This window comes from Callorhinchus milii, unplaced genomic scaffold (assembly GCF_018977255.1).
Source record: "Callorhinchus milii isolate IMCB2004 unplaced genomic scaffold, IMCB_Cmil_1.0 Scaffold3, whole genome shotgun sequence".
In the NCBI taxonomy this organism is placed as follows: Eukaryota; Metazoa; Chordata; class Chondrichthyes; order Chimaeriformes; family Callorhinchidae; genus Callorhinchus; species Callorhinchus milii.
The window spans coordinates 70,508,238-70,528,546 of NW_024704744.1; the positions used below are offsets into that span (position 1 = coordinate 70,508,238).

The 20,309-nt window shown below is 44.2% G+C and overlaps 1 protein-coding gene across 1 annotated transcript in view; it reads left to right on the top strand.

Moving 5' to 3' along the window:
* Positions 1-2,541: 2,541 nt before the first annotated feature.
* Positions 2,542-20,309, top strand: part of akap12b (A kinase (PRKA) anchor protein 12b) — a 46,174-nt gene continuing 28,406 nt past the window's right edge. Inside the window, exon 1 of the mRNA XM_042332941.1 lies at positions 2,542-2,664. Within this exon, the coding sequence (XP_042188875.1) occupies positions 2,554-2,664 (111 nt within the window). The 5' untranslated portion in view covers positions 2,542-2,553. The remainder of the gene's footprint in view (positions 2,665-20,309) is intronic.

Here is a 20,309-nt window from a genome sequence, read left to right on the forward strand (position 1 = left end):
GGCAAGTTTCTTTACTCCACACGCTTCTGTTTACCTATCAGTAAGTAGGAACCCAGTTGTTAGTCGATTGGCGGATCGCTTTTCTGGGGGTAATAATCCCTTAAAAAGCAAATAAAGAAATTAAACCCACGACTGTTTGTGGGACACTGCTGTGTGCAATTGGCTGCCACATTTCAACCACACAATGTACAGTCAATTCACTTTATAGTATATTCTGTGAAGCGCTTTGAGACATCTCAAAAACATGATAAGGTGCTATATCAAATTCGAGGATTATTATTATTATTCAACGCTTTTTTGAGATTGTACTGGTGCAAGATACCCCCACTGAAACCATTTACTCCAATCCCATTTCCCTGCTCTTTACCCATAGTCTTTAATATTATTTTTCCTCAAGTATCTATCCCGTTCCCTTTAAATTATCATGTCCACACTCTACAACACTTAGGAAGGCAGCAGAACTGTTTTTGCTCACTAGTTTCTTTTCCATCACTTGATTAGGTTGCAATCCCTAAGTGCATTGGATTGATGACTTCCAATATACAAGTGCACAAGGTTCTTTGACTGATCCCTACTGCATTTCCACCATTTGTCTGAAACGAGCCAATGATATAGAAATTCAGGGTTGCAGTATCTTGAAAACTATGGCACTATTGTCCGAAGCACTTACATCAGCCATCTCTTTAGAAATTTTCAATGTTTATATTCTCGGAAGTTTCAACCATCTGCTTGCTGAAACCAAGGCACCACAGTGCAGCCCTGCGCACCTTTTCTCTGAGATAATGTCTGAAGCCCCAATTTCCTTAAGCTTCTAGCGTTAACACCATTGTCTTCAAATTTAAGGCTGTGCAGAAATTTGTAAAATTCTTAAATTAAGTCTTTATTTGAATCCCAGTACCCACAAATAACAGATCCCAAATAAAAGTGGTCATTGCCTCCATGTCTGCTTGTGGGACATTACCATGTGCAAATTGCCTACCGCACTCACCCACATAATACACACAGCCACAGAACTGTTCAGTATATCCTGTGAAGAGTTTTGAGATGTCTCAATGATGTGACAAGGCGCTGTATCAAATCCAAGGATTATTATTACTATAACTCTGGATGGTCTTAAGACTAAGAAAAATTTCAGGCTTCTGTTTCTGAGTATCTGTGATGTGTGTCTGCACCACCAGACCCTCATCTAACTGAATGATTGCAGTCAAAATAAGAGGCAAAGGCATGGTTCATGGTTCACGAGGTCACGCTACAGTCTGTGAATTTTCTATCCTTGTGAGCAGAACTTGTAGTCACATTGAACGAGGATACAGCAAATTCTTTATTTCGAGTTAATACTAGTTAAGGAGCTTTTCCCAGAGCTTTACCGACACTTCAGAAAAACAATTGCAACAGCTGAAACCCAGGTTAAAAAAAAACTTTCCAAGGTGGACCAATACACAATCCACCTGGAGTCCTGTAGCTCAGTGGTTAGAGCACTCGCTTTGCAAGCGAGAGACCTGAGTTCAATTCCAGGCAGAGGGCGAAACCTTGGGCAAGTTTCCTTACTCCACACAGAGCCTAATAATAATCCCTCCAAAACCAAAAACAATAATAAATTGATCATTTTCAATCCACGACTGTTTGTGGGACATTGCTGTGCGCAATTGGCTGCTGCGTTCGCCCACAAATATACAGTCAATTCACTTTACAGTGTGTTCTGTGAAGCGCTTTGGGACGTCCTCCCGACGGGAGGGGTGGGGTGGGTGGGGTGGGTGTGGGGGGTGGGGGTGGGGAGGGGCGGTGGGGTGGGGTGGGGTGGCTGGGGGGTGGGGGGGGGAGAGGACAGTGCAGCCCCGGGTCCTGCCCCCCTGGAGCTGCCATTGGCTGTGCGGGGTTTGCGGGGCGGAGATACATATAACCAGTCACCAGAGGGGAGTGGGTCGAGCGGTGAGACCGCAATCCTCTGGGGCTGCGGGTGAGTGAGATGGCAGTGTAGGGGCTCTGCTGCTGCTGTGGTGCTCCTCCTCGCACAGCGCTGCCGTTGGGGACAACAGGAGGAGAGGAGAGAGAGGAGAGGAGAGAGAGAGTGGAAATAAAAACAATCACTGCGGAGCAGTGCTTTTTTTTTTCTTTTTTTAAAAAATAAAAGTCGACCATCACCGCAAACCGGGACCGGAGTCCCCCCACTGCGGAGCTCTCCGCACGTTTTGGATCTGCGGAAAATCTCTCTGCACTGTGTGGAGAGGGAGAGAGAGAGGGGGAGAGGGGAGAGAGAGGGGGAGAGGGGGGGAGAGGGGAGAGAGAGGGGGAGAGGAGGGAGAGGGGAGAGAGAGGGGGAGAGGGGGAGCAGTGCTGAGTGCCCGCGGCCGCTGGTGCGGGAGGAGCGGCACTGACCGACCTCTCAGTGCAGTCCCAGTGGGACACAGACAGAGACCCCCTCACCCCCCTCACCCCCCCCCCCCCCCGGGCGGCTGCTCCTCTCTCCCCGGGACTCTCTGATCCTCACCCCCCCTCACCCCACACCCCCCCCTCACCCCCCACACACCCCCCGAGGGCGGCCCTGACGCCGAGATGGGAGTCGGCACCTCCACGGCGGGGGAGCGCCACAGCCCCCCCGAGAGCCCGAGCGGACACCGGCCCGGGGGCCGGGACAGCCCGCACCGGGAGGCGGCTGAAGCCAAGGTGAGGCTGGGGGGGGAGGGTGGGGTGGGGGACAGTCTGGGGTTGGGTGGAGTGTGGGGTGGGGGGAGTGTGGGGTTGAGTGGGGTGGGGGGGAGTGTGGGTTAGGGGGTTGTGTGGGGTGGGGGGAGTGTGGGGTTAGGGGGTTGGGGGGGAGTGTGGGGTTAGGGGGTTGTGTGGGGTGGGGGGGAGTGTGGGGTTAGGGGGTTGTGTGGGTTGGGGGGGAGTGTGGGGTTAGGGGGTTGTGTGGGGTGGAGTGTGGGGGTGGGGGAGAGTCGGGTTGGGTGGAATGTGGGGTTGGGTGGGGTGGGGGAGAGTCTGGGGTTAGGGGGTTGGGTGGGGTGGGGGGGAGTGTGGGGTTAGGGGGTTGTGTGGGGTGGGGGGGAGTGTGGGGTTAGGGGGTTGTGTGGGGTGGGGGGGAGTGTGGGGTTAGGGGGTTGTGTGGGGTGGGGGGAGTGTGGGGTGGGGGAGAGTCGGGTTGGGTGGAATGTGGGGTTGGGTGGGGTGGGGGAGAGTCTGGGGTTAGGGGGTTGGGTTGGGTGGGGGGAGAGTCTGGGGTTAGGGGGTTGGGTTGGGTGGGGGAGAGTCTGGGGTTAGGGGGTTGGGTGGGGTGGGGGGAGAGTCTGGGGTTAGGGGGTTGGGTTGGGTGGGGGGAGAGTCTGGGGTTAGGGGGTTGGGTGGGGTGGGGGGAGAGTCTGGGGTTAGGGGGTTGGGTGGGGTGGGGGGAGAGTCTGGGGTTAGGGGGTTGGGGGGGGTGGGGGGAGAGTCTGGGGTTAGGGGGTTGGGTGGGGTGGGGGAGAGTCTGGGGTTAGGGGGTTGGGTGGGGTGGGGGGAGAGTCTGGGGTTAGGGGGTTGGGTGGGGTGGGGGGAGAGTCTGGGGTTAGGGGGTTGGGGGGGGTGGGGGGAGAGTCTGGGGTTAGGGGGTTGGGGGGGGTGGGGGGTGGGGGGGGAGTCTGGGGTTGGGTGGAGTGTGAGGTGGGGGAGAGTCTGGGCTGAGGGGGTTGGGTGAGGGGCTTGGATGGTGGTGAGTGGGAGAGTCTGGGGTTAGGGGGTGGGGGGGAGTGTGGGGGGGGGAGAGTCTAGGGTTAGGGGGTTGGGTGGGGGTGAGTCTGGGGTGGGGGGGGGAGAGTCTGGGGTGAGGGTGTTGGGTGGGGTTTGGTTTAGTGGAGTGTTTATTTTTGGTGGTGGGGTGGGTGGGGGGGTGTGTGTTGGTTTAATTGGGGGGTCTTAAATAATAATAATCCTTGCATTTGATATAGCGCTTTTCACGTCGGGAGGACGTCCCAAAGCGCTTCACAGAACACACTGTAAAGTGAATTGACTGTATATTTGTGGGCGAACGCGGCAGCCAATGCGCACAGCAATGTCCCACAAACAGTCGTAGATTGAAAATGACCAATTTATTATTGTTTTTTGTTTTGGAGGGATTATTATTAGGCTCTGTGTGGAGTAAGGAAACTTGCCCAAGGTTTCGCCCTCTGCCTGGAATTGAACTCAGGTCTCTCGCTTGCAAAGCGAGTGCTCTAACCACTGAGCTTCGGGACTCCACCTTCACCCCTGCTGTCATTTTATCTCCAGTGCTTTGTGCCCACACCCTGATCCACATCTCTGATTTTTAAACTCTTTCATTTCTGAAGTTACATTTAGATTTATTTTTCCCCCACCAACCCTCCCCCCCCCCCACACACACACACCAAACAAAGTTGCGTCCAACAGGAATGAGAATCTTTTTGTCATTCACCAGCTCCCAGTGAAGCTGAGCCCTTTGCAAGTTGGGGAGGGAGTTAAATGGTGTAGGTTTCCTGACTCCTGTGGCTGTGAGGTCTTTCAATGTGGCTCGTTGCGGACCCTGGGAAGAGCCTGGGGGGCGACTTGGCAGATCTGGATTTATTTCCTCGGATCCTACCGCCCAGATACTTTTTTTTAGTTTTTTTTTCTCACTGCGCAATTGCATTTCCAGTTCACTTTCATATTTTCTCTCTCGAGTGTGAGGAAGGTCTCCCTCGGGCCAGCCACACGTGTGTGAGGCTGAGTTAGCAAAACTGCTTTTCTCGGTACTATAAACCCATTCCCACGGAACCGTCCGTGTCTCTCTAGCACGAGGGAGCGATGTTTTAAGATCGTATGTGCACACACCCTTCGAGCCCCACCCTGCAATGCTCGTTTTAGTTGACAGGCTCTCGATTCACTGTCCTCTCCCTCTCCCCACTCGCCCCAAAAAAATCCCTGTTGTGTGATACTGAAGAGGTGCCAATGTTGCCTGCAATAAACTGTTCTTAATTTACCTAAAACAAGCAGATGTTCCAATGATCAGGAGAGATTGTGTCAATGCAGCGTACTTCCGAGCTTAGTTTGCTGTTAAATGCTCCGATCACTGCATGAAGGATGCTGCTGTATAAATGCTTGTAGTTGAAGTGCTTTTGTTCTATGTTTATGCCCTCTTTATTGTGTCAAAACGAGGGCTGCGAGTCCTGCAAGTAACGTTGACTGTAATTTATCTGAGGGTCGAAGAAGTTTGCACGCATCAAAGCGTTGTGGGCTTCTTGAATTGCAAAATGTGATTTTCTAAAATGAGATGATTTGGTGAATCTTTCTTGGGTCAAATCACAAGCGAGAGCGAAGAACCTTAATCTGTGCAAAATCTTGGATTGCATTTAACTATACATTGGTACCAGCTGTGTATTTAATGCAACAGCTTGCATTTTGTACAATGCCTTTTTCAAATCAGAAAATGCGTCAAAGTGCTTATTATAATAATTACGTTTGGCATAGAGCCTTTCATGTCTGGAGGACGTCTCAAATTTCTTCACATAATGTGCAGTGACTGCGCATTTTGTGGATGAACACAGCAGCCAATTTGCAAGTAACTTTCTTCCCACAAACAGTCGATTATAGTATTGCGGGGGGAGAAACCCTTCTCTTTTCGAGTAGTGCCATGGGATCTTTAACGTCCACCTGAACAGGTCATCTACTGTCCACATGACACTAGTTACAGTAAAATAAGTCAGTTTGGGTTTATCCTACTTTTTGAAATATTACTCTCTAATACAATACAAAATTACATTTGTATAGTGCCTTTCACGTTGGGAGGATGTCCTAAGGTACTTGGATGAAGATGAAGCTAATCCCAAAAGGTAGATAATCTTTCCCAGCTAGAGAAGCAGTAGGGAGGGAAGTGGGAGGTATGGCCAGAGCTTAGTTGCTAGATCTGGCTGGGGAGAAGAGACTCCTGAGAGGTAACCTGGTGAGTGGGTGTTTGGTGAAGATGGTTTTGGGATCAGTTATGGCCTGGTGTATATCATCTGTGTGGCACATCAGTGGCCGAGCCTTCAGTTAGTACACCCCTAACCTCTGGAATTCCCCGCCTCTATCCCTTTATCTCACCCCTCTCTCTATCTGTCTTTAAACCCCATCTTAAAACCTATTTCAACTGTGCCAATGGTCACCTCCCTCTCTTTTTCGCTTCCTTGGTGTCTGACCGTGCCACTGTGAGGTTTTCAGACATTATCCTACTTGAAGGGTGCTATATAAATGTCCACTGTTGTTTGTCTGCTTACTTTGTACCCCAGTACAATACTCTATATACCATACTCCAGTAGAGGTGTAATATTGCTGTTGTGTTTGAGAGATCTCAGAGTACGTACAGGAAGAATATATAGAATGTAAGTTTTGCATACACTGGAGTAACAAGCAGCGTTGAAGGGAGAGAAAGGAACTGAAACAATGCTAAAATGGATTGCTTGGAGGTCCACAGCAATGCTTGGAGCTAAATTCAGCTGAGCATGTAACAAAAATGTATTTGAAAGGAAGAGCAACAGATTCCTGAAGTCTCTTCTCACTGCATTGTCAGTTTCAGCTGCTTTGAATCTGGAGTACTCCAGGAATTCTTTAACACTGCCAAGAAAATGGCCAAGACTCTTGGGAGTTAAAGGCTTTTGTAAGACATTTTCTTACTAACTACTTGGCAAAGCAGTTGTGTGTTCTTTCCAAAATTCTTCTGCTGATTAAACCCCCATAACTTTTATAGAGTTTCTGATTCTATACAATGGAAACATTTGCTTGCTGATAATCTACAATTTTATTTAACTTGAATTGGGGGAAATAAACCCCTCAAAAAGTTGAACTTAACTCTTGCATTATTCTAAGTATATTTAATGTCGAATTGAAAAGTAAAGCAATCTATATGGTTGTTACTATTTTGCTAATGTACAACAACAACTTGCATTGATATAGCACCCTTCATGCGGAATAGCGTCCCAGAGTGCTATATGCTTTTGTAATGTTCAGATCTTAAACCCTTTCTATAATAATAATCCTTGAATTTGATATAGCGCTTTTCACGTCTTCTAGACGTCCCAAAGCGCTTCACAGAATATACTGTAAAGTGAATTGACTGTATAGTTGTGGGCAAACGCGACAGCCAATTGTGCACAGCAGTGTCCCACAAACAGTCGTAGATTGAAAATGACCAATTTATTATTGTTTTTGGTTTTGGAGGGATTATTATTAGGCGTGTGGAGTAAGGAAACTTGCCCAAGGTTTCGCCCTGTCTGGAATTGAACTCTGGTCTCTCGCTTGCAAAGCGAGTGCTCTAACCACTGAGCTACAGTACTCCACTGAGCTACAGGACTTCTGTAGTATGAGCTCAAGTCCCGGTCCTTTCAGAGGAAAATTATTACTGTATTTGTTAAACACGACTGATTTTTGCTGATGTCTTTGAGGAAAAATGTTAGATAATTAGAAGCATTACTATCCCCAATCCCCCTGAAGAAAATAATAACAATTCTGTAAAATAATTGTTTTTTAAACAAATATTTGATAAACTATCAACTGGTAATTGCTCCTGTAAATGAAGTATTATTGATCTGGATTGGTAGAATATGACTGGATAGAAAGAAAGACTTGCGCTTTGATAAGGCGCTATATCAAATGCAAGGATTATTATTTTTAAATAAATTGTATTATCTTGAACTTTTCCCCCTTCCCCCCACCCCCCAACTTCACAGCACTTACTGTCATTTGTAAGGATTGTCTTTGTAGGCCAACACAAAGCCATTTTGCACACAAAATTCCACAAAGAGTTGAGATGAATGGCTAATTAATCTAAATTGTTGGCCAGCAAGACAGTAGGAAAACTCCCTTGTCATTGAATCTTTTCAGAGCCACCTGAACAAGCAGACTTGGCTTGTCTATATTGTAGAATAGCTCAGAAAATAGTGTTTTCACAGCACTGGAGTGTCAGCCCAGACTGAGCTCATGCCTTTGGCAATGAGTTTGTCTTCGGAGCATAAATTAGAAATTATGCAACTGATAGCTAAAATAAGGAGTGAAATAATTAGCCAAATAACTTGTCTTTAAATCAATGCTACAAATGGGGAATGAGTCATTTTCAGAAGGCATCCACTTTCTCTTTACCCCCCACCCCCCCACCCACTGGACCAGGAATCAGAGTTGAGGCCACAGCGTTTAACCCGAATATGAGAATGGAAGGGAGGATATCCAACTTTGCAGTAGACTAAACAAGTTGTCAGAACTATGATCAATGCAGTTTCATGTAGCAAAGTGTGTTGAAGTATACACTTCAGATGAAAGACTGGATGGGGATGGATTCTTAATTGGATGGAACAACTAGTTGGGGTAGATGAAGATTTTTTTGTTGGGTGGGATTTATAAGTTAAAGCTGATTCTGTACAGTAAGCAATCAAAGGCTAATGGGCTTGTCTGGAATATTATTACCAGGGAACGCTACTTTAGTTGTAGTCATTGCTGGTCAAGCCTCATTTAAGTTTCGGTCCTCTTTAATGCCCCACCTAAGGAAGGACATATCCTTAGAGGAAGGTATGCAACAAATCACTGGACAAATTTCAGTTGTGCCTAGAACTGAGGTCTAAAGGTGCCCTGTTTGAGGCAAAAGTACGGGTTTCACAAGCCAAAAAGGTGGCCACTTGGGTTGCAGTATCTTCAGGAAAGGGGGAATTTAGATAGGATGCTTAAACTGCAAGCTACCCTTTGCTGCTCATCTTGCTTCACTTGCCTCGCCTGCTGCTCACCTCCCTAAACTACTGCCTCTGCTTGTTCCTGTAACAAAACATTCAATCTCAACATATGATCATTTGACACAGCCGTATGAGTACATTTGACTTTTAATGCCCCTTTAAATAGCTTTTTTTTAAGAAGTGGTGAGCTACTGCACTTTTTTGCTCGGATACTGTAACTTTGGATGATTTGGGATTCGTATTCTATTGGATCCTTGGGTTCCTTCTGATCTAATTTTGATGATACTGCACAAATGGGCTAAATAGTGTTTATTTTTGTCCTTTCTAATTCCAGTTTTTTTTCTTCCAAAATTGCATGAGTTGAAATTGACTTTTAGGAATATTACACATTTACAGTAATGGGAAACCATGTATCTGCATTCAGAGGGGTATTGGGTTGCAAAAATGATTTATCGTGGGGTCCGATTTCAATTTCCTGGTCCTTTTCAAATTGCCCTTTTGTATACTTCAAGGTCATGGGCATCCACATATATTTTATATATATATATATATATAATACAAACACTTTCCTATTGTGTAGTAATTGTATCTTATTCTGTGCAAATAAGGGTGTTTTTTTGGTCAGCCAAGTATCTGATATATATGGAAACATCACCAACCTGCTTAAGAATATTCAAACTGGACTGAATTCCACATCTGTATGCCACCACCACCATACAGAAATGTCCCTGCCTGGAATGGAGCACAGACATCTCAAATATTAGATGCATGTTAGCAAGAGCCAAGGCTTGGGGACTGAAGACTTCACTGTGGTTCTGTTGACATTAAACCAGCTAAAATTGCAAAGAGACAGAATAAATCTAGAAATCTTGCAGAGATGTCACAGATCCACAGTTTCTACTGGTATCTTAATATTTCAGGGATTATCTTTCATTGGAGCTCTGTGAAGATCAAAAATGGATAAACTAATCCTTCCAAACAAAAATGCCCAATAAGAATGTATTTAATAATAATAATCCTTGCATTGATATAGTGCCTTATCACATCTTCAAGGCATCTCAAAGCGCTTCACAGAATATACTGTAATGTGAATTGACTATATTTTGTAGGCGAAACACGGCACCCAATTGCACACAGCAGTGTCCCACAAACAGTTGTAGATTGAAGTGACTGATATTTTAATTTTGAAGGAATTATTACCCCGGGAAAAGTGATCCGCTAATCGACTAACAACTGGGTTCCTACTTACTGCTAGGTAAACAGAGGCGTGTGGAGTAAAGAAACTTGCCCAATGTTTCTCCCTGCTGGGAATCGAAGCCAGGTCTCTCACTTGTGAGGCAAGTGCTCTAACCACTGAGCTACAGGACTCCACAACTCCCTGCCTGTATGTGGTATTTGCTTGTTTTAATGAGAGAATTACATTTTTGCAAACATTCAAACTAACTTTGCAAAGCTAAGGGGGAGGTGTGATGGTTAGAATCTTTTATCTGACATCAATGAGTACAGGAACACAAATTCTCCTGGCCACCCAGTTGGCTCTTTTTGGTCCAACCATTGACATTGAAAACTTCTCTCCTGTTCCAAATGGGTCGTCGCCCCTTTGAAAGGCTACTCAATCCCTGTCAAACCACCATCTTATCTTTCACTTGCGCTTCCTGGCCAAAGTTATTGAAAGATTGTTGTGGCATCTTAAATGCCTTGGGACGTCCTCCCAAATGTAATCTTGTTGTTGTAAACAAGCAATGGATCATATGTGGAGTTTGAAACTCAATTGAGGATCAAGCAGTTAAGGACCACAAAACCAACCTGAGTCAGGAAGCAATGGAACATGCTTGCTTCTCATTATTCCCTGTTCAGTCCCTATGTTTTAACTGCACTGAGGCCCAAGTCAATCCATCAGTGACAACCTGTATAACTGCAATGGTGGGCTATCTGCTGCCTTCACATTATTAAACATTCACATTCTCCTTGGTTGTCCTATTTTTTTTCCCCACCTAACCTATTAATGTATTGAGCACACAGACCTTTGGTGCACCTCAGAGTTTTGGTTCTTCCGTTTTGCATCTACATAATGCACCTCAGCAGTGAAATCTGCTAGCACAAGGTTAGCATATAAAACCACAAAGTGCCCAACGTGACATCTTTCCTCTATCACTCTTGATTTCTGTATGATTGGACAAGCAGCCAGACAACAAGTTCTGAATAATCTAACTTCCTATAGCTTAAACTTGAGACTGAATCCATCTAATTTGTCTTTAGCCTCTAGCTCTGATTCTATTAAACCCTGCTTCCTGACTCAGGTTGGTTTTGTGGTCCTTAACTGCTTGATCTTCAATTGAGTTTCAAACTCCACATATGAACCATTGCTTGTTTACAACAACAAGATTACATTTGTATAGCGCCTTTCACGTCGGGAGGACATCCCAAGGCATTTAATGGCCCTATCTCACCACACCTAGTGCTAAAACCCTTGTCCATGCATCGATTACCTGAAGAATTAAGTTCTCCATTTAGTTTCCTTAGCTCCATTCTTAACAGCTACAAATTACCTGGATCTCAGCAGCCAGAGTCCTGTTTTGTACAAGGTGGCTGTGATTGTTTTTCAGCCTTTGCATGTACTATATAAAGATTCCTGAAACATGATATCTATTGTATTGTTCTGTGCAAATGTCCTTTGTATGGTATAATTGGGTGTTGAATATTAACTTGAACAGTGTATCTAATGTAAAATTTTAGACCAGTCACTTGACTCTATGGTCGTGTGTTGCACAATCATCTTATTGTGATGTACAGGAAAAGTAACCTTACTATCACATAACCAATGAACCAAATTCAGCTGGCACGCTTTATGAATGGAATAAAGTACAATGCCTGGCAGGTCCTGTGTTCTGTTTTATACCATAATTCTTTGTTGCACCTTCTTGAGGAAAAGCTCTCAGTTCATAAACCAAAGCTAGCAAAAATAACTTCAAAAAGGCTTGAATTCTACTCTTGGCCATGTATTATACTCAACCTGAAACTAGGGTTTGATCTGGTCAGGGATACAGTTCTTTTGTTTCATGTCTGTCATAGCTTCCTCTGTAGTAGTTTTCAATATTTAACATTCCATTCACAATAGTGTACTCTCTAAATGGAAATTATACCTTATTCATGTTTACTTCACCACTGGTATGCTGTGACTATACTCTCCTTGGAGCTTAGCTAGCTTCAAGTTAACTTTCTTGACAACCAAATGTCTCAATGAATCAATCCTGTGCGGTGCTCTCGGTAGTCCAGTTCCTGAGCCAGGTGAGTCCGTAGTGCTCCAGGGCACTGCTGATGGCAGACAAGCCAGTCTAGCTCATCAGTCAGACTTGCAAGTCGCTGGAAGCAAGGATTCTTCCGCTTGGGTCCTGTTAACCCTGTATACAGCAACTATTAATATGGGGGAAGGGGACTTCAATTAGATTCTGTACTTTAGCCTAATGGCTATCAAAAATTGGAATAGCCATTTGTCTGCTCTGATAACCACTAACCAAAGCAATGTTGCACTGTACCAATAGAACTGTAAGCTTCTGTTATCCAAGTGCCTCAACTGGAACTGTGCATGAACTCACCTGTTACCAAGCTTTTTTGATGCGGAAAAAAAAATCTGGTTTTAAGCAAATGGGTGTTGGGATGTTAGTCGGTATGAGCTCATCTGTTACTGCAATTTGTGGCCTTTGGGAGACGAGAGTGGGAGGAACCTTGCAATTTGACTGAGGCTGGGAATCCAGTTAGGACTTCAGTCGCACTACTATCACATGAGGTTGACTGTCATTTAATAGCTTCTAGAGCTGGCAGGTGATGAATACATTGCAGTGTTCTATTTGGAAGTCCAGTAATTCCTTGAGGGACTGTTAAATAAAAGAATTCTCTCCTGCTATCCTGAGATTGTAGAGAGTAGATCAGTACGTCAGTGGTCACCTAGCTAGTTTACTGAATGCAAAGCTACCTCTTGATATTTCAGTCTGCCAACTGTGTCTTGTTTCACAGCATTTTTAAAAAGATCCTCAGAGAATCATCATTTGACCCATTTTCAGAGAATTACAGAAGCTGTTCGGCCCAGTGCTCTTTTTTTCAAACTGCATTGTATAGTTGGAGTTTCTCATGATGCAGATATCTGCTTTCACAACTTTGCGGTACCTTGTGTTGAAGTTGTGATAATACAGCATTTTACACCCTGGGTAGGTTGTGTATTTTTAGAGGTGAACATTCCTCCCAGTTCACCTGCCCCTTGTAAGAAGTATTTCTGAGCCTTAATCTATTCCTATTAACACAATAGGGAGGGATAGAATAGTCTAGGTTTCAGGAATTAGTTTTGTGCTTGACGGCCAATCTCAGAAAAGTATAATAATTAATCTATATTTAGTGTAACACCTTTCATGTCGGGAGTGAGGTCCCAAAGCACTTCACAGGATATACAATAAAGTGGTTTAACCGTCTTTCCGTTTGACCCATTTTTTCATGTTGGAAGTTTGCTCCTTCAAGAAGCAATCCATCCTAACCAAAATTCCTAGCGTCCTCTTAATACTTTTCCCTCTACATGTGCTTGTCCACATCTTAAATGTCTCAATCAACTGCTCTATTAACAGCTACCTCTATCTGAGGTTAAAGTATCAACTGATTAATGAATTGTTTAAGATGAAGAATTTATTACATTGTAGCTCAACTGCAGATGTTTAAGAATTTAGACAGTACTTGTACCACCTCTGCTTATCGTGTCTGCCTCAGTCTACACCGCTGACTCTGGTTTAGGCAGCTTGGCCATAGTTCAGGATTCTTGCCTGTACTTTGTTTTTATATATGCTTTAGGGAAAGGACACTTGATTCCAGCTGGCATTGGACAAATATTGTCCTTCTTTCTCTTTTTCAGCCCTTTTTCCCCCAATGCATTCTGATCTATCTGTGGTACACCTCAAACAAGTATGTGGTCTACGTTACATAATGTGTGCCTCGCCTCAAAGATTGAATATTTCACTATTGGGACTGACCGAGAAACATTTATAGTTGCCACATGGAAGAACCTGCATGGAGAGAGTTTGAAGATATTAGAGATGGAGCACTTGGTATCCCCTAGGTGGCAGACAACACTAGTCATGCATTCTCTGTGTTTGCTCATGGCTAACATCCTCACAGGTGCTCAAATGCGCATCTGGAAAATGTTTTACTTTAGTGTTTTCAACGTTCTCAGAGGGCAAGAAATCTAATTTTGCCTGTATTAATTGGGCAATGTAGGCAAATGCTGTATTTCCTCTCCACTGGAGAGAACAGGCCAATTATGGTTGGACTCTATAATATTATAGACAATACACTGGGCCTTTCAAGGCAATCTAGGTAACATGTTTGGTTGGGAGGGTGGGCTGTACACTCTATTACTTCTTTTATGCATTAGGGCTACTGGATGAAGACCGAATGTTTTTTTTAGGAAAACAAGGGGAACCGGATTTATAAAATGCACCACTTCACATGCACTGGTTAATCGCAGTGATGAGATTGTGGTCGCTATTAGGAATGGGGAGCGAGGACAAAATGTCATGTGAACTAATGCATTTCTTGCTTCCAAAGTACCATATTAAAAATTCAGATGCTTAAATGCACCAGAATATAAATAGTTTGTAAAAGCCTTAGCACTTTGACATGAAGGTTTTACAATGTATAATTTTTCTTATTTTGAAATGCTTTATTTCCTCTTCAGAATGCTTTTCCATCTGGTCATGTCCATATTTGGGATCTTTATCCTGTCTACATACCACCCATGTCATCTCTGTGGTTTGGCAGCAAATTTCTGTGTTCATTATGTGGATCAAATTGCAGGACTGGAAATCTTTCAAGTTTTTAAAATCTTTGCTTGCAAACCACAACTGTAAGATAATTGGCCTGGTCAACAAAGATGTACCAGAGGTTGATTCAACTAGTTAAATTCAGTTAATTTTCGACGTATCTAGTTTCAACTCTGTAAAACTTGCATATGGTTGGGAAGGAAGCACATCAGAAATGAATGTTCGCTCCCAAATTTGGCTTTGGAATTACTCTTACCCTGAATATCCTTCACTGATGCTCGTTTAGCTGTGATCTCCATATTATCAGCTGGAGATGGGTCAAAACATTTTCATGACTAATTATAATAATGATCATTACACTTGATGTATTGCATTTCATATTGGGAGAATGTCTCAAAGTGCTTTATAGGATCTCTATGGGGTGTGACTATTTTGTGACTGCTACACTTTGATCTTTCATTAAAAGTTAACTTCTAAATTATGAAATTTTAGCTAAGTTTTATTTAATTAGCCCTTTTGGGAGGATTATACAGGTGAAGACTGAATGCAGTGTTTGACCAATAGTACAATATTGCTTTGGATTTAGTCTCAATCCACTTTTTTTGTGTAGCTGTTTGATGGAACATAAGTTTTCTCATCAATGAGATGACCATGTGTGATTTGCTGCTATTAAGGTAGTATTAAGGCATCCACCCACAAAATACTCATTACACAACAACAAAATACATTTGCATAGAGCCTTTCAAGTCAGGAGGACATCCCAAGGCGCTGGACAGTCAGGAATCCGCCCCCGAGCTGGTAGTTGGGATCTGGAGGGTGAGAGAGTACTTTACAATATACCCTTTGAAGCGCTTCCTCTTCAAGTGAAAGACTCTATATCAAATGCAAGGAGCAGTGGGGTGACTGCTTCTCTCATACAGCACTACATGTATACCTGGTGTGCAAATTTAGTTTGACTAATGTGAAATCTCAAGTTAAGTCATATGGCTGCTTTAGCAGAATGTTCTCTTGGGTTCACTAGTCAAATTGAGCAGTGGTAATGTTTGAGTGGCAAACTGACAGGGTCACTTGGGGTACTCTGTTCACAGTGTAAAAGGTGACCCCATTACCACTGATCTGTGCCTTTAAGATCTGGTGTTAAAACAAAGCACAAAAAATAGCCTTTGTGAAGTGACGTCAACCATTCTGCACATGGCACAATGGGCAGGAGGGGAAATCAGTGATAACTGCAAAGTGACCTTTTAGTACAGAAAGCTAGCTACTGAGCGCCAAGTTCTGTACTTCCAGTATAGGGTAATAATAATAATAATAATCCTTGCATTTGATATAGCGCTTTTCACGTCGGGAGGACGTCCCAAAGCGCTTCACAGAACACACTGTAAAGTGAATTGACTGTATATTTGTGGGCGAACGCGGCAGCCAATTGCGCACAGCAATGTCCCACAAACAGTCGTAGATTGAAAATGACCAATTTATTATTGTTTTGTTTTTTTGGCGGGATTATTATTAGGCGTGTGGAGTAAGGAAACTTGCCCAAGGTTTCGCCCTGCCTGGAATTAGGGTAATAAACTAGGGCATCTTAATGGAGTCTCCCTTCTGTATTGATTGCATTTTGACCCTTCATTTTTATTAAGAGTGGAGCTTTGTAGATAGTCATATGGCAAGCTAGAGATGGTTGTGCTTTTTTAAAAACTATCAAAGACTTGTAACTTTGGATTCGTGTAATGCTGCTAAAATAGCAAACAACAACAACTTGCATTTGTATAGAGCCCATCACGTGGGGTAGCGTCCCGGAACGCTTGTGATTTATGCTCAAAGTGCATCCTACAGGTGAATTGGGAACCATTTGATCAAGTGTTGAAATAGCCATTTGGTAATTGCAGCTGTAGAAATGGAGTTCACCAGTGGAATGGAGATTTAATGCATTCAGTGGAATGACTGGTTACAAGCAGCTGCCTCTCACTATTGTAAACAGATGCATCTAATGTGTTTGAAAGGTTCATGAATTGGGATGGTGTTGAAACTAAGGTTTAAAGAAAAGCTCCAATAATGGAGTTAGCCTATCTTAAAAGCTTGTGCTGCTGGGTGCATAATTCACCACAGGCTGGACTCGCTTGTCAGCCAAGGCATTAGCAGTTAGTTTGCTATTTCCCTCTTGTTTTATTCCAATAGCATGATGGAATGCCTTTCAAGCACATTTAGTGATGAACAGTATTCAGAAGCTCTGCAGCATATAGCATCCAAGAGGACAGGGTGGAATGGGGGTGAGTGGAAATACAGGATTGATTTTTACAATGCAACATTACATTTGTATAGCGCCTTTCATGTCGGGAAGATGTCCCAAGGTGCTGATTGGCATTATTAGCATTTTAATGCAATAATACTTGCATTTGATATGTAAAAACTTGAATTATCAGCACCCTTGTTGGTATATGCTTTACTTTCTAAAATCCTCATATTTCTCTTCCTGAGGTGAATAGTACACGTGGTGAGAAATGTACCCATTAATCAGCACGAGATTCTCCATTCTTATATTGCCTTCAACTGCACGTAATTCTGTCCCATCTGGATGCATGTTTTGGGCTAGTGTAAAATTGACCCCGGAAAGCGATCCTCCGATCGACTAACAACCGGGTTATAGATAAACTCTTTTTTTTCAAATAGTGCCATGGAATCTTTTACCTCTACCTGAACAAGCAGATGGGACCTCAGTTTAATGTCTCATCTAAAGAATGGCACTTCAGAATTGTGGCTCCTTCAGATTTGTCCCAAATGATGTGATTCCTATTGGTGAAAAACATCTAAGCAGCAGTGACTCCTGACAAGTGCCTCTGGTCCCTGACTAGTTCGCTGGGAACTTGGGTTGTACTGTGGTGTCATGGTTATGCCTACGTATCTTACTGTAATGGCTGCTAGTACCAAATGCATTGATGACACCGTGTCGTCTCTATGGGTAACCAACATGTTCAGCTATTTGGAATGGAATTTGCAATGACTTAAGAGGCCATCAATTTTTTTGGAGGGAGGAGGGGGGTGAAAATAAGAGGTTGTGTCATGAACAGTGGCGTGCTCGACACATCTGACACTCAATTGGCAAATTCTTGCTTGATCCCCTGGTTTCACGCCAACTTACAATCATTACTGAGGAAGTTCTTTGGGCCTGAGCACCTTTCTTCCAAACAGGATTTGTGCCCGACTCTGGACAATATGTAACCCTATTTAAGGCAATGTGTTCCCTATAACTGGGTAGATCTGTATATTTCTGGGTGGTATGACATAGTTGCTGAAGGATGAAAATGAGGGCATACAGTTCCATTTGTCCCTGTTAGGTGCTGAGATTGAGACAAAATGACTGCTCATAGCAGCATGATGCATGTCTGCAGTGCTGGAAGCAGACTTAACAACTGTAGTGGTGGGGTTGGAGAGGGAGAGAAATTAAAGGGAAGGAAAGATCAAAGGTAGCTTTGAAGAACAGAATAAGTACAAATTAACATGGAAAGGTGAATTTAAGAATGGTGGGGAAGAATTGTTGTTCTCACATGGCTAGCTTTTTTTTTACACATAAGTGACATCACTGCTTATTATTATTATCATAGAAAACTTGCATCAATTTATGTTCTGGAGAAGTGACCGACAGATGTGGCTTAACTGCCTGACTTGACTCTTGCTTTCCAACAGCAGCTTTTATATTTTTCTGCAGAGAGTGCTGTCTGCACTCTCCACCTCTCAAAGCCAGTCAGGAACCTCGGGGTTCTGTTCGACCCTGAGCTGTCCTTTCTCCCCCATATCCGCGCCACAATTGGCACCGCCTTCCATCACCTCCGGAATGTCGCCAGACTATGGCACTACCTCACCCCTCACGCTGCTGAAACCCTGGTCCACGCCTTTGTCACCTCAAGGCTGGACTATGGGAACTCTCTCCTCGCCGGCATTCCCGCCACCTCCCTCCACACTGCAGGTCATTCAGAACTCTGCAGCTCGTGTACTGTCCCGCACCAGGCTTCGGGACCACATCACTCCCACCCTCGCTCGCCTCCACTGGCTCCCATCCCCCAGAGGATCGAATTCAAGATCCTCATCCTCACCTACAAGGCCATTCACGGCCTTGCTCCCTCCTACCTCTCCGACCTACTATCCCCCTACCTACCTGCCCGTACCCTCCGTTCCTCTGGCTCCGGTCTGCTCCACATCCCCCGCCCCAACTACCCTACCATCGGTGGCCGGGCCTTCAGCCTCTCAGCCCCGAGGCTCTGGATCTCCATCTCACAATGCCTTCGCCGCCTCCTCCCTTTCCTCCTTCAAGGCCGGTCTCAAGACCTTTCTCTTCAACCGTGCCTTCACCTCCCCTTTCGACTCTCTACCCTCTCCTCGCTCCCTCCCCTCCCTTCCCTCCCCTCACCCTGACCATTTCCCCCATGCTCGGGTCCCGACCCAACTGTCCAGCGCCTTGGGACATCCTCCCGACGTGAAAAGCGTCCTATAAATGCAATTTTGTTGTTGTCTGGCAAATGCGTGGCCTCCACATAAACCACCGATGTCTAGTGTTTCACTGGGCTTGTATCGGCATCAATAATCCATAAGAAATATCTAACTCCCACCTCGCCACTTCCAGTGTTGTAGTAATGTGCTTCCTATAATGCCTGTAGTCTCATGCTCTACCACCAGACTCAAATTGTACTTCAGTTCTTTTTAATGCAAGCTTCAAGGCAGTAAATGGTATACTACTGTTAAGTAAGTGCATTGTATGAGTCATGCTCAACCTTTGCTTTGCTAAATTCCTAGTGAATTGTAGGCTATTCAGCCTGTTCTACTGATCATTGTGTTCTGTTTAAACAATTCTTTAATCCTTGGATCATAGCAGACTCTTAATCCAATTTCCTTGCCTTTTCATATCCCCTAATGTGCTTGCTTCCGAAATGTGCATCATCTCCCTTTAAACGTCCCAGATCTATTTGCACCCGTGGTCTTCTGTAGCAGCGAGTCTTGTCTCACATTCTCACAGCCCTTTTTTGTGAGAAGAGGATTTGTTACTGCATTAGTAAACTTTAAACTTGCTGCTGTTTCTACATGAATTGATAACGTTGGCGATTTCACATCTTACCTATTGTCTGTCCCTGCTGAACTGTAGCTAACACATGTGATTTAATGGAAGGGTAGAGTTGTTTGCTACCACTTGATATAACTATGAGCTTGCAGAATATAAAAGGTTTTAGAAAAAGTGATAGCAACGCTCCCTCGGGAGAAAGAGGGAAACCCAATGAGCTAGGTTATCGTTCTCACTCCACATCTGGACTGCACTGCTCTACTGTGGAAGATCGCAGGTTGTATCCTGGTCTGTGCTGAGTTAGCTGGGAGTGCCAGAATTAGAAATGTGCACCTGGGTTAGGAAAGAGAAAACAAGCTTATGATTCTTCTTTTATTTACTAGATTGCATAGGATATCAAGTGTTGCATGTTAGGGAATTAATGCCTTCAGTAGTTGCAAGCTGATTTCTATTCCATAGTGGTATCCAGCATCAATAAAAATACTTGCATTTGACATAGCGCCTTTCACATTGTCAAGATGTCTCTTCTCACAAAAAAAACACATGTGTTACGGGATATACTAGAAAATGGATTGACCAGCCTGCATCTCCCAATACCTGCAGATGACAACAACAAATTGGATTTATATACAGTATTATTTCACATGTCATCAGGAGGGCGTCTGAAGGCGCTGAAATGGGATCATTAGCAAATACTCCAGATGTGGAGTGAGAACCATAATGTAGCTCATTGGGTTTCCCTCTTTCTCAACCCCCCCCACCACCTCACTACCCTCCTATGAGGAATGGCTATTTGTACGAGGCATC